Source organism: Eurypyga helias, unplaced genomic scaffold (assembly GCF_000690775.1).
Source record: "Eurypyga helias isolate BGI_N326 unplaced genomic scaffold, ASM69077v1 scaffold4232, whole genome shotgun sequence".
Lineage (NCBI taxonomy): Eukaryota > Metazoa > Chordata > Aves > Eurypygiformes > Eurypygidae > Eurypyga > Eurypyga helias.
Genome location: NW_010235333.1, coordinates 25,656 through 39,628, shown reverse-complemented (window position 1 = coordinate 39,628; position 13,973 = coordinate 25,656). Strand labels below are relative to the sequence as shown.

At 42.4% G+C, this 13,973-nt stretch overlaps 1 protein-coding gene across 1 annotated transcript in view; it reads right to left on the bottom strand.

The window, feature by feature from the left end:
• Window positions 1-11,581: 11,581 nt before the first annotated feature.
• LOC104505941 (5'-nucleotidase domain-containing protein 1-like) overlaps window positions 11,582-13,973 on the bottom strand; it is a gene marked incomplete at its 5' end in the record, with an annotated part of 20,341 nt that continues 17,949 nt past the window's right edge. The window contains one exon of the mRNA XM_010146712.1: window positions 11,582-11,825. Within this exon, the coding sequence (XP_010145014.1) occupies window positions 11,707-11,825 (119 nt within the window). The remainder of the gene's footprint in view (window positions 11,826-13,973) is intronic.

Genomic DNA, 13,973 nt, shown 5'->3' with positions numbered 1-13,973 from the left:
TCATCTCTTTAGCAAAGGCTGAGCTTCTTTTGGTGGTTTGCTAGCCTCGCTGCATGCCAGTGAATTTGTTGCTGATGACAGCAAGAAGAAAACAATTAAACAATAAAACAATGTCAACCTGGAACAGAAATTCTGGGTGGGATCCATCTAACCTCTGAACATGTCATGCACTTTTGTCCTGTACTTCACCAGTAACTACCTCTGATCTAGTCACGTTAGAGTCTCTAACAGCAAAGAAAAATACTTTTAGGGCAGAATTGTTGTCCCTGCCCATGGCAGGGGGGTTGGAACTAGATGGTCTTTAAGGTCCCTTCCAACCCAAACCGTTCTGTGATTCTATGAATTCATCTGACCCATTTTAGACATCTTTTTTAGGATGTGATGGACGAATCATGTCCCCAAGCTACCTATTCCTGCCACCAACCATAAAGTTGGTTTAAATGACTGACTCAGTAACATACCATCATACAATTTCCACTCCCTTGGGTGCTTCTGTCCCTGAAATCTCGCACTCGCTCTCTGCTTTCAAGTATCAGAACCCTAGTTTATTTCTACCTTTCTTCTTTTTTATTGTAAAGGTCCCACTGAGATCAGTAATTTTTGTAGCTGTCATTTCCTTAAATTACATCATGCAACACTGAAACATACAGCAAACTGACCTTTCAGGTGGCATTGCTCCAGAATGGATTTAGGAGAGGAGCTAAATTTACCTTTTGGTGCTAAAAACCATTGACTTGGCTAGTTGTGCAGAGCGTGTTCCATGGAAATTGTTTGAAAACTGTTCAGGTCAGACACTGCTATACTCATACGTCACATGCTCTTTATTTTTCCTTGGCCTTTATGGCAAGCAACGTTAACCAGGAACATGAAATGTCTGGTGTTCATGTGGCTGAGCCAAATGTATGTGGGAAACATTGCCCTTTTCCAACAGTTATAATTTTTTTTAGATCAGACACACAGAAGTCACTGTCTTAGACACCAAAGCATACAGTGCACATCTTCAAAATCTGCTGCATCAGAGACACTGAGCAGCCAGCTCTTGGTTAGGAGGCTTTGATAACAGCTATCCTTCCCCCCGCCCCCTATAGTAAATGAGGTTTGAGAAGTGGCAACCTCCAAGAAGGCCCTGTGGTTATATGGCTTGCAGGGAAGGGAAATGCACTTTATTTTCTGGCTGCATTGACAAGCTCGGTCATGAGGATGTGAAGAGGGATCAAGCAGCCGCTGCTGTGCTAGGGCAGTGAGAGGGGGAGGCAGCAGGGCTGCATGAGGGCAGCGGTACAGGGCTCATCCTTTCTGGAGGAGACACGAAGTATCTGCTGATGCTTCATACACTTTAAAGCCTTTAATTCTTACTTAGTCGTGAAAATGGGGGAATGTTTCTTTGTCCTTTCTTTATGACTGAAGATGTTAGCCTGAAGAGGGAAGCTGTATGTCATCCAGTCTGTTCCACATACACAGCCTCGGTCACTCTTCTCTTTCTTCCTGTGCAGCCTATGCAACGACATTTTTTTCTCCTTTTATTTTTCCTCTGCATGTTTTCAATTTTTTTTAAAGTACCTCCCTATCACTGAAGTCCTGTTCTCTGTGTGATCTGTCTGGTTTCTAATCCCCATGTAAGAGGCCCTTACACTTTTGTCTTTAAGTGACAAAACTTCAAATGAAAAGAGAGAAAAATACAAAATTCTCTGGATTCTTTCACTAATTCTCCAAAACAATTGATTTTCTTATGACCATAACCCCTGTGTTCCCTTTGTCTTTTGTGTCCAGCTGTGGCGATGCCTAATCTTAACGCTATGAGCTGACATCTGTAGGACAGGAGCGTTAGGACAGTTTCTTCTTGTAGCTGAACTGCAGAACTGCAAATCTGGGTACTTGCGTAACACTCACCCTGCTCTCCTTGACCTGGGCTGCTCTGCCCAACTCCTTCCCCTGGACTTCATTAGTGCCACATGAAGGAAGCTGTAATTTTCAAAATTTATGCCAGTTCCAGTCTCCTATGGAGGAATGTTGGCTATCTCCTCTTTCCCAGCCAGGGTGCGGACCAGGCAGTGTCCTAACTTCGTTGTTGTTCCAACTAAGTTCTTCAACTTTATGAGAGTGTTGTGTGATTCATAGCATTTACTACTAGGAGATCTGGGGCTCTGGCTCACGATGCAGGCAGTGGACAGAAACAGTCACAGCTCCAAAAGTTGGTAATGAAAAGGAGTGGCCTGGAATCAGCCCTGAGAATCAGAAAGAGTTGGAAATCTTGTGGAAGCTCCTTAGGATACCTTTCTGGCTGGAGCACATGTAGTGTGGTACAAAGCAATTTCTCTCACAGGAAGATCTAGCCAGTGGTTTGCTACAGGTCTGTCAGGAGCCAGGTTCATTTATGGGACTGGAAGGATGCATTGGTGCGACCAATGCTTCCTCCCTCCTTTGCTGCTGTTATCTACAGATTGGAAAGGCTTCTTTCTTCCCCACTTCCTTTAAAGTATCAGTAGGTTAGCTGGAAGGGGGAAGCACCAGATGAGTTTCCTAAACAGCACTTCTTCATATGTAAATGGAACATCTTTATCTACTTTACATTTCCTTCCTTTACCTCTTTCTTGCTCTCACCATGTGTTCAGCCTGGTTTAGCCAGAGGCCAGTAGACAGAAAGTCAGATGAGAAAAAAATTCTTGCAGATTTCTTACTGAGTGGGAAGCTGCAGCATCGATAACTTCAGCAAGGAGAAGTATAACAGTCCTGAGTGCCGAGATTCACAGTCCTCAGACATGTCAAGAAGACAGCAGCCATAAAACAGGTATATACTTACTCTGAAACGCCAAAAAATACCCAGGCCAATAAAAAATTACGTGTAGCATCTGGTTGGTGCCTTTCAACAGCAGAATCCATTAAGACAGCAGCAGGAGAGTATCATTTGTGTTGCTTTTACATTACTGTAGGTATCAGCTGGGTTTAGGTTTATCTCCTCTTAGCAGCTGTCAGGGTGCCTAACTGTCCTGCTCCTTTCGCACCTGCCCTTTCTTTTCTCTGGGGATGACCAGCACAGGTGGGAGAGAGGGGCACCCAGCAGCCTGTGGCTTTTCATGCAGCTGAATTGGTTGTTACTGTACGTTCTCAGATGCGTGACCTTTCTGAACGTGTCAGCTGCTTTCCTTCCAAACTTCTGCGATGCTATAAACCGAGCAGGACCCCCTGGGGGTCACAAACCATGAATGTTCGTACTGAGAGAAACCTTCTAAAGACGGACTTTGTCAGTGCTCCCTCAGAGCTGATTGCCACGATTTCCCTCTCTGGATGCCAGTTATGTTGCAATAATGTTTTCCAGTTGTAACACACTGTTTCCAATGAATGGAATTTTTAAAGGCTAGAATCCACCTATTTTATGGAGTCACTTGATATGTGGAAAGCCAAGCAGACAACTAAACAACTGCTGGAATTCATGAAAATATTTACAAGTTTCTTACTTATCCCCACCCTCAAATCTTGTGTGTCACACTCCTGTGTCTCTCTCTGCCTCCTTACACTTGAGATGTGCAAGTGGAAAAGGTACGTCTTAGAGACTGTATCTGAACCTGTTGTGATGCTCCATTTCTCTTTGCAACCTTCTCACTCTGATTTGCTGCGTCCTTCACAGAGAGGGTGGTGAGGCACTGGAACAGGCTGCCCAGAGAAGCTGTGGATGCCCCATCCCTGGAAGTGTTCAAGGCCAGGCTGGATGAGGCTTTGAGCAACCTGGTCTAGTGGAAGGGGTCCCTGCCCATGGCAGGGGGGGTGGAACTAGATGGTCTTTAAGGTTCCTTCCAACCCAAACCATCCTGTGATTCTAGTTGCAGCCAAGGCTCAAAGGTGGGATATTAGATGAAACACTAACACAGATATTAGAAATTAATTTCCACTAATACTTACATATGCGTCAGTAGGCGATACCATAGCAATCAGTTCTGCACACTTGATTCTGAAGCAATGGTACCCAACTGGTTGCTCCAGTTGTAGTCATGCACAGTCCCTAAAGACAGCTCTGTCTCTGCTCCTAGTTTTAGGAGCTTCATGAGGTTGTTGCACTAGTCTGCATAAGTAATTGGTTATTGTGTGTATTCAGGGGCTTTTGGAATCATCCTGTTCTTGTACTTTTGATGGAACTGCTGTTGAGTATTTCAGGGGCCCCTGTAACCACCTTGTGATCACTGGAACAGGTTGCCCAGAGAAGCTGTGGATGCCCCAACCCTGGGAGTGTTCAAGGCCAGGCTGGACGAAGCTCTGAGCAGACTGGGGTCCCCCTGCCTATGGCAGGGGGGTTGGAACGAGATGATCTTTAGGGTCCCTTCCAACCCAAACCATTCTGTGATTCTATGATTAACTCATAGACACATCCATATTCCTGCGTATGCACTCTACACAGCAGTGGCATCTGAATGTGTAACATATATATACATACATACAAGTAACTTTACAGTAACTTTTAATAATATCTAATGATGGTCATATTAATGGTAACTATCAAATCTATTTTCTGAAATTCATATAGTTGTCCTCAAGTTACAATTTTTTTCTTTTTTTTTGCTTATTTTGTGTATGGATTAATTTCAGTAATGTATCAGGTATCTCCAAATTCTGCAAAATAACATGAGAACGGTTAAAGGAAAGAGGAAAACCCCACATAATAGTTGTATTTTGGTAGTTATTATTTACTGAAATATATGTAAACTCTGTTCCCTGATACCCTCTAGCTGTTCATTGCCCTGTTGATCTATTAATGTCAGTTTATGCTGACCCTCAACTTTATCCTCCTTGAACTTCATCTATACTCCATTGCCCATCACCTGTCTACTGCTGGTCTAGGGATTTCCTTGCTTGCTGCCTAGCAGTGCTTAGTTTAATTCACCTAAAAACCTCTTCTGAAATGTGGATAATTCCCTCATTCCCTTAGTCTCTGTGCTCCCATGTCATGGGATCCTAGCCATTAATTGCTGCCTGTTCCGCGTATATAGGTATGGCCACTCATGCCCTTTTTTTTCTGGGCAGCTTTGAGGGAGACAACAGGGATAAACAAGTTCACTGCTGCTGTCTCCAACACTGCTGCAGCTGTTTCATCAGCAGCCCTCCAGCAGACATTTTTGAAGCCTTCTGACATTATAAGATAAAGACTTTTTATGTCTCAGTTTCATAACATCATGTTTCTTTTCACAAAATTTACAATGACATCTTCTTTCTCTGGATTAGTATGATTTGCAGTCTGCTCAGCACCCATTTAAATTCCTGCGCCTGAGATCCTGGGGGATGGTGTAGCAAGAAAACTGCAATTCTAAGGTATTATTTTGAGATGAGGCAAGAGAATAGTTACTACATTCACCTATACCTTCATTCCACAGAGGTGGCTTAAAAAGATTATTTTTTAAATGTAAATTTATTAGGTACATGGAGTCACAGTTTCGAGAGCTGTGACAGAACAGAACAAGGTCTATTGAATGTTAATGGACTTGTTTACTTAAAATATATCCTGAAAATGCTACTCTCATAAATTTTGGACAAGAACATCTATTTTTTCCTCCTTTATACAGTGTAAGACAGTTTATGATTTTCTTCACTTTTAAAAGAAACCTAAGTTCGTTCTTCAGTTTTGTAAGGGGAAATCAAACTGTTTGTACTCAACATTTACTAGTCAGTGGAAAACAGAAATACCTTTCTGGCTGGCAGAACCTGCTTTTCCTGGGTCATGGGAGCTGCGGTGGGCGCAGTGCAGACTGCTATTCCATTCGTGCTGCTGCCATTCTGTGCCTTGCACCCCCTAATTTGCAAAAGGGGCTGGAAGCCATAACACTGTTTTGAAGTGGCTGAGATGGTTTCTCACCCCAGCGCAAGTATTTTCAAGTCGTTAGGACCACGCGTGAGAGTGCTACGTACGCGCTCTGGCAGCGTTGAGTGGGAAGCATGAGGGAGTTTTTAGCACGGTCTGATTAAATGAGTTTAGCTGCAGCAGGGGCAGAAGTTAGACGTGGTGCTTCAGATGTTTGCCCTTCTGTGAACTGTGACATCTGGGCAGCTGCAAAACCACTGTGGTCTTGCCATGCTTGCCAGAGAACCGCCGTGGGCACCCACCGCGTACTGACAAGATTGCCCTTACACCTTTGTCCTGTAGCCAAGAAAATGACCGGTCACGCTGCCCACAGTACTAGTCCGTTGACCTGCAGATAGGAATCCCAAGTTTGCCCTGTAAAGATGCTGTCAAGCTTTTCAAGCTGGAAATCTCCAAGTCTGTTTAACTTCCTGGATTCCATTTTATTTTGGCCCTAATCCAGGCTCTGTTTTCCAGTTAAGCATTTCTATTTATAATGATTACGGAAAAGTGGGATTTGTTTCTTGCATCAAAAGCATTCAGAAGAAAACCTTTTTTTTAATACATATTTTTTTTCTCTCCTGTGACTCACCAAGAGGGTTTGATGTTCCAGTTATTCAGAATTGCATAAAACAAAATTATAAGGAACTGAATTTATAATGGGGTTGAGCCTTTCTTCTGGGGGGGTCCTGGATCATCTCCGTGCCTGCTGGAAGGGCTGATTCGTGGGCAGATGTTAACAACTGGAGGTCTGTGGCTACATCATCACAGCCATTATACTAGTACAGCTGGCACTCTGCTGAGATAAGGTTCCTGTAGCTTAGCCAAGTGCTTTCCCTCCTAAATCTGATGCTATGCTTCAGCTGAAATACTATCTGCCTCCAAGCATGTGTGGAAAGAGGTATATTTTGGTTTAAAAGTCAGTCACTTAAATGCACCAGAAAACTTGTCTTGCTCATTCCGTGATTCTGGAGGAGCCGCAGTCTGCCCATGCTGTGCCCCTTTGCCAGGATCTTCCTATCAGATCCTTCCCTGTATGGTGCCGTGTGTGAGACTTTTACCTTTTTGCACAAAAGTGACTTTATTTCCAAACCTGACTTTCTGAGCGGCAGCTGAGCTGAAAAGCATCAAGGTTGTGTAGGAAAGCGTGTTTTACACTTACTGCAGTTTTGTTCCCTGCAGTGGCAAAAGAAGGTTGAGATGGAAGCTCAAGACACTACTTTCTGACTGACGGCGTCTCGCTGCTAATCTGTATATTCCTGCACTTTGCTGTCATTTATTGTCATAAGGGCCTGTAGTGACAGGATAAGGGGTAACGGGTTTAAATTGAAAGTGGGGAGGTTTAGATTGGACATCAGGAAGAAATTCTTCATGGAGACGGTGGTGAGGCACTGGAACAGGTTGCCCAGAGAAGCTGTGGATGCCCCATCCCTGGGAGTGTTCAAGGCCAGGCTGGATGAGGCTTTGAGCAACCTGGTCTAGTGGAAGGTGTCCCTGCCCATGGCAGGGGGTTGGAACTAGAGGGTCTTTAAGGTCCCTTCCTACTTGGCCCCAGGAGGAAAGACTTAAAGGTGAAGCTATGATATCTGTTTGTTACGTAACTGGACGAGCCGTTGCCAAACACTTCAAACAAGGCCACTGTGAGAAATGTAAACCCACATCTCTACTGAAGGGAAGAAAGATGTTTGGTTACAAGCTGTCTGTTGTCCTACACGGGTAGAAAATATGACTATGCATCTATAGGAAGAAGCACTCCAAGGCCAGGCTGGAACCATTCATTATGCTGGGGCAATAGATGTTGGCCACAGCCCACTCCTCTCTCGGGGTGGATTAGAACTACTGGAAAGAAAAAAACCTTGAAGTTTCTACAGGAGAATGACTGTTTCTCAGAAAAACACAGGTGAACAGTTTTGAATTGGATCAATCTCATGATAAGCCAGCCTTTACTGCGGTTTGCAAGCTGGTTGTAGCCAGATCTGACCCAGAGTGCGCTAGGGCCAATGACTTGGAGCTAGGCCAGAGTTTGTATTTTTTTTCCCTCAAACAAAGATCAGTGTTGTGTACTGCACGCTGTAGATGACTTTTCCATTTTACAATATAGTATTCAATAAGTAATCTCCAACTTGCCAGTGAGGTAAAACTCCTCAGTTTCTAAGGTGTCTCTCAAAAAGATTGTTAAAACTCCTAAAGCCTGCACAGCTGCTGACCCAGGAGAATATGGCCCACAAGGTTTTCACTTGCAGTGAAACGGTCATACTGCTTGTTTTCAACTGTTATAGCCAACTGCTGCTATAAAACATCACGCTAGGCAACATGGGCAGGGCTGAAGGTTATTTACTGGAATGCAGACGCCGTTTGGAGCATCGAGGGTCATTGCAGGGGATGGGGACTTCAGCAGTTACGCAGCGTCTCAAACACTAGGACTCTGGAGGCCACTCCAGCCACCTGGCCTGGAGTCCTTCTGCATCCCAAAAGATCTGCCCATCGCGCATCTGTGTATGAACCCCTTTTGTGTTACCATGTCCTGGTTTTATAGACCTTTTTTCCCTAGGCAGGCTGTCATGCCAGGCTCTATAATGGCTGGTTGCTACTTAACGCAGATTTAAACCAGTTTTGGGAGTGCTGATTTCTGGTGTCTATCATCACACAAATTTTCCTGGGAACTTCCCTTAGGAATCACTCCAGCGCTGCTGCGCTACGAGATGCCTGGGACTCAGATGAGCTGGAGAGCCCCAGTGCCTGGGGAAGCAGCAGCCTCAGAAAGGCCCATACCCAGCAGTGCCCCAGTGTCTGCCCTGGATAAGGTGTCTGCATTCTTTTATCTAACTTTTACTCACTGGGGATTAAGAAGACTCTAGTTTCCAGGAACAAGCCCTGCTCAGGAAACACTTGCAGTGAGCTCTGCTTTGCATAAAAGCTGACTTCCCCATAGGTGTTAGAGGTGTGAATTTCTTATGAATTTATATTAGTTTTTGATTGATTTATATTCGGAGTGGGTCAGGTTTTGCTTTGAGGCTATAGAATGAATGCCTCCTTGCACTGCTTCGAGATGACCTTGTCTCTCTTTTTAGTTCTTTCAGCTATAAAGTAAATTCAGGAAACATTTTTTTTTTTTTGTTCAGAAATAAATTACTTTATTTTAAAATTGAGACACACTTGCTTTATACCAAAACAGATGCCAAAAGAGACTTGGTATTCATCTCTGATTTTAAGCAAAACTGTGACTTTCAGGGCTATATAACCATACTCAGTGATTTTAATGAATCTTTACAACTTCATGTCTCCCTGCCAGTACTCAAGATAGTTTTGCAGGCACTTCAGCGACCTTTCTGTCAATGGCCTCTCCCAACAGAATACAAGAAATTTCAGAGATTTTTAGAGGTTAAAAAAGGAGAGAAAGAAGGAAGAAGCAAAGATGGTGTCTTTACAGGGTCATGTTAAATACAGCCAGCTCTCAACCAATTTTCTGTCATGTGCATTTCTTCTCCCTGGTCTCCACGCCACATCCTTTTCCAAGAGCTCTCCTGTCAACACAGCACCTACTGCCCTCCTAAAGTTCCTCCATTGCCAACCTCCACTTTGCACTAAGACCTGTAAAATTTTCAGAGATACCTGAATATGAGTAGTCTTTAGTAAGAATAAGTAAGTCCTGATTTCACAGGAACACTGTTTTTTTGGGGCAAACGCTTCAATCCTTTTTCCTGTCTTCCTGCAGCATGTGGTGGCACATGGACCCACGTTTACAGTAGCCTTCTGGTATCTACTTATTTCTCTGCTGCTGTCTGCTCCTGCCAGCAGCAAGTGCGAGTGGCTAGGGACAGTCTTGGTCAGAAACGGGCACCGTCACCTCCCAGTTGAGCGAGTCCATGTGTGTATCTGTTCTGGTGAGCTTTGTGTTCAGGCTGCCCTGAGAATCTGTCACCTTTCCATTAAAAACAAAAACCACTTCTCCACTAAGATGCCAGGAACCAAGGACTGACTTAGATGATTTTCACACTCATTTTCATTAACAATTTGATTTCAATTAATTTTACTTTAAAAACAAGAAAAAATTGCTAACCTATAAAAATGAGTTCCAAAGTCAGAACAGCAAAAGCCTGAGGGTACACAGTATTGGTTTGGACCATAACCTAGTTAGAAATTATTTGAAGAGTATTACTTTGTTCAGGTTAGAATTTCAAATGATGCTGCAATCAGGGATCTGAGATTCCAGTATGGGTATCTCCCTGCTTAATACAGATCATACCCTTATCATGAGCCAGATTTGCTGCCCAAGAAATTGATGATAATTAAAAAATTTCAAAATAAATGCCAGTATTACTTGTTACCTTCTTAATCAAATATTTTCAGCTTGTAGTTTATGAGGAGGAGAATGGCACTTTCATTTTCCTTCCTCACCCACTGTGTTTTAAGGAAAGTTTTTCTCCATTTTTTCTTCATTTGTTTTACGTTTCCCTTTCAAAAAAGCAATACTTAATTTTAAATTGGAAATGCTGCATATTACTTCTAAGTATACTGGACCACGAGAATGTAAAAATAACATTCTAGGTAGAGGTAGCAGAAAAGTATGGAAACAAAAGCTGGTATCTCTGAAATAAGGTGGAATGGTGTTTGTGTCTGATCCTAACACAAAAATATTTTAACTGGTGAAGCTGCAAAAATATAGAGTGAGCTGTGGATACACAAGTTAAGTGTTAACACAAGTTAAATCCAATCTGATAATTGTCTAGGCATAAGAAAGTAAATTCTTTTTCTTGAAAACAAGAAAATGAAGTTTCTGTTTATTGTTCTTCAAATGCTGAGGGAAATTTATCCAAAAAATCTGCCATTCTAGTGTGACAAAACTGCTGACAAAACAAATCTTCTGCATGCTTTTGCATCCGCTACCCTGTGTTAGTTACCGAAGGCTCCCTGTCCAAAGCGCTGGAGAATGGGTCTTTGGAACTGAATCCACAGAAAACAGGATGCTCGTTTGCTTAAAGTAGCCGATAAGAAAGCACATACTCAGTTTGCGTCTTCAGTCTTGCCTCTCTCCTGGGCTGAGGCTGAACTTAGCAAAGCTGGTTCTATATAGTCAGGTGCTACGTCCTTCCTACTCTTGGAAGAATTTCCCAGAGAGGTGGAGAATGCGGGTTTGAATCCACTCAGCTGAGAAGGGAACTGTACTCAGGTACCTCCTCCTGCAGAAGAGCTCTGAGTCTTGAGGTGCTGAAGACTGAAGGTGGAAGAGGCATGTAGGAAACCCTACTGTCTGAGGGTGGTTAGGCACTTTCCGGAATATGAACCATGTGACAAAAGCTTTCAGGACTCTCAGTTGGCATTTAGCTGCCTACATCCCATTCAAGTCTGTTTTTGGGTATGGTGCACCTTTCTCTTTGGGCCCCTGTCTTTCTGTATCTCCAAGACCGGTCGCAGTGAGAGAATAAATTCCTCAGAGCCTGCAAAATACTGATCTATTGTGATATCCTGGGCTGTCCAAGGTAACAATGAAATATGGCTGAGGGTCTGGTTCATGTCTTGCCTGGGGCTTACAGTAGCAATAGCGTCACCTTAAACGGGGTTAGCTCTGTAAATGTTCTTGAAAACATAAAATGTAACTCGGATGAGTTATTACTAGCACAGTTCTCTTGAGGGCTTTGGGCAGTGGCATGGAAAAAGCCAACAGAACTTTGCAAAAGGTAGTGGCGATCAGAAGATTTAGAGAGAAGACTGCTCACCTGCTGCGGCTGGACTAGAGCAACGAGTGAAACACAAGTCTACACAGGAGTCTGTTTTAATCCATCATTCTATTTTATGAAGCATCACACAGCATTTTCACCAATCAGCATTTGATAGCAGTTTAAGTAAGTGCCACAGGGTTATTTAAGGAAAAAGCCGACAACCTATTTCATAGTCACTGACCCCTCATTTGGCAGCAGTGCTCTTGGAGGGCTTGGGTAGTACCCGGCAGTTGCTGAACTATTTGCGGAAAATCGTGTAAATCTATAATCCAGTGGTAAATCTGAAACACAGAAAACACATCTGATTAGCAACGCAGCCCGTATCAGATAAAAAATAAGCCGGCGGTGAATAGCAGTACCTCCTAAGCCTTTGAGCTGTTTGCTCACCAGCATTAGAACTCAATCAGATTGCATGATTACATATTTATTTGACATCCTCAGCTGTCCAAGGATTGACTTTCATCATTTACTCAACTGCAATACAGGATACTCAGTTCCCTGATTGCTGAAATAATGCTAGTCATAGAATATGATTTAACTAATGCTTAAAACACAAACCAAAAATCTTCATTAGGCCTAGATGGAATTTTATCACTGAACACTTTCAAGTTCATCCTTCAATTTGTCACCTTTCTCTTTTCTCTCAGCAATCATAGAATCTTTTAGGTTGGAAAAGACCTTTAAGATCATCAAGCCCAATCTACTCAGAAAAGGGCTATGTTTAAAACAAAGAAGTCCATTCCATTTTTTTTCTTTTCATGGCTATTACAGCAAGATTTCCCAAAGGCACCCACTCTTAGACCTTTCTGCAGTCCAGTGTCAACAACATCCTTTTGTACCAAGCATTCTTAGAAATCTGCACTTGGCTTACTCATCACTTCCAGTCTGTAAAGAACACTTGAATGCATTAAAACAGTTCTGAACAGTCAAAACTTTCTTTTCTGTAGCTTTTTAAAAAGTCTTTACTGCCAGCAGTGACCCGCCCACCCTAACCAACAGAAAACTGATACTTCCAATGCTCACCTCATATTCCAATTTCAAGAAACCAAATAAAAACCACAAATAAAACTTCGTTCAAGAAACAATTACCCTTCCAATAAATGGGAAAAAAAAGCCAACCCTACCCAACAACAAAGGTTAGCTCCTTCCCAAGCTGTCTGTTCAGACCCAAAGGAAAACATGAACTGTTACTCAGCTCATCTGAACAGCAAGTTATTAAATTTTTTTTTTTTTAATTTGGAATAAATTTGGGGTAATGATATCCTGTCACTATATGCTATGACAGTTTTTGGTGGTTTGTTTTGTTTTTTTTTTTTTCCCCCACTCAGCAGCTTCTGTGAAACAGAAAAACACCACCTTTGTGGTTTCGGCACAAACAACAGGAAGTTCAGGTCTATCTCACAGGCGATTCACAGGCAGACACCAGGACAGCATCCAGGTCCACAGCTTTAAAACCATATTAAACATAACTAAAGCAAACAAATTAGTATTTAGATCCAGCTGAAAGATCAGATGGAGGCTGGAATAAAGTAGGAATGGGAGGAGACATGATTGGAAGTGAATTACACATTATGAAGTGGGTTACTTTAGCTTGTCGAAGAAGTGTATTTTCTCATTTTGTCTGAGTCGGGAATCTCTGGAGCCTGTTCTGAGCACGGTACAAGCAGCAGATGTTTTTCTAGTCTGCGGAGAGCCCAGTGGATTTACTGGCTGCTGAGTCTATTTATGACAGCTTTGTATAAAACAAAGGTTTTCAAAATAACAAATAATAATAAAAAAGAAAGCAAATATTTCTGAGTATTTTTATGAGCTATAAAAACTAAAAGCCATAGTTACTTTTATACAAAAGCTTTCACTAGCTTTTTAGTCTAGCAGCCTGGAGTGTCCCAAGAGCAGTTTAACCAAAGAGCAGCACAAATAGGGCAGACTTGCTGCAGAGTTGCTTATGCTGAAGAAAAAAACAGTTGGATCAAAATGGTAAATTTTTTGGTATTTCCTGGTAAACAATCAGCTTAAACACTAAACTGAAGCCATTCTATATACAGTGCACAAGACTCCAAAAGAGAATAATGTCTTTTTTACACATTCAAACCATAATCTATACCTTTAAATATTGTTATTGTCTGAGCAAGCTGACTTTGGAAGATGACCAGAATATATCCACATGCAAAAATATTGCCCAAGGCATCGCTGAGAGTTGCATAAAGCAGACACTATTCTTCACCCATTATGCAGATTTTATGTATCACAAGCAAACCTTCCTCTATTTCCAGTTTTTTTTTCATCAATGATTTCATTTCCTGCATCTGCTTTGCCTGGAATACATTCATTTTATATTATTGCTTTATTTGTGTGATTTATTTATGAGAAAGCTTTGGACTGATCCGTAAAGGCACACTTCGTATCTTAGTGACTATGGATAGACACAC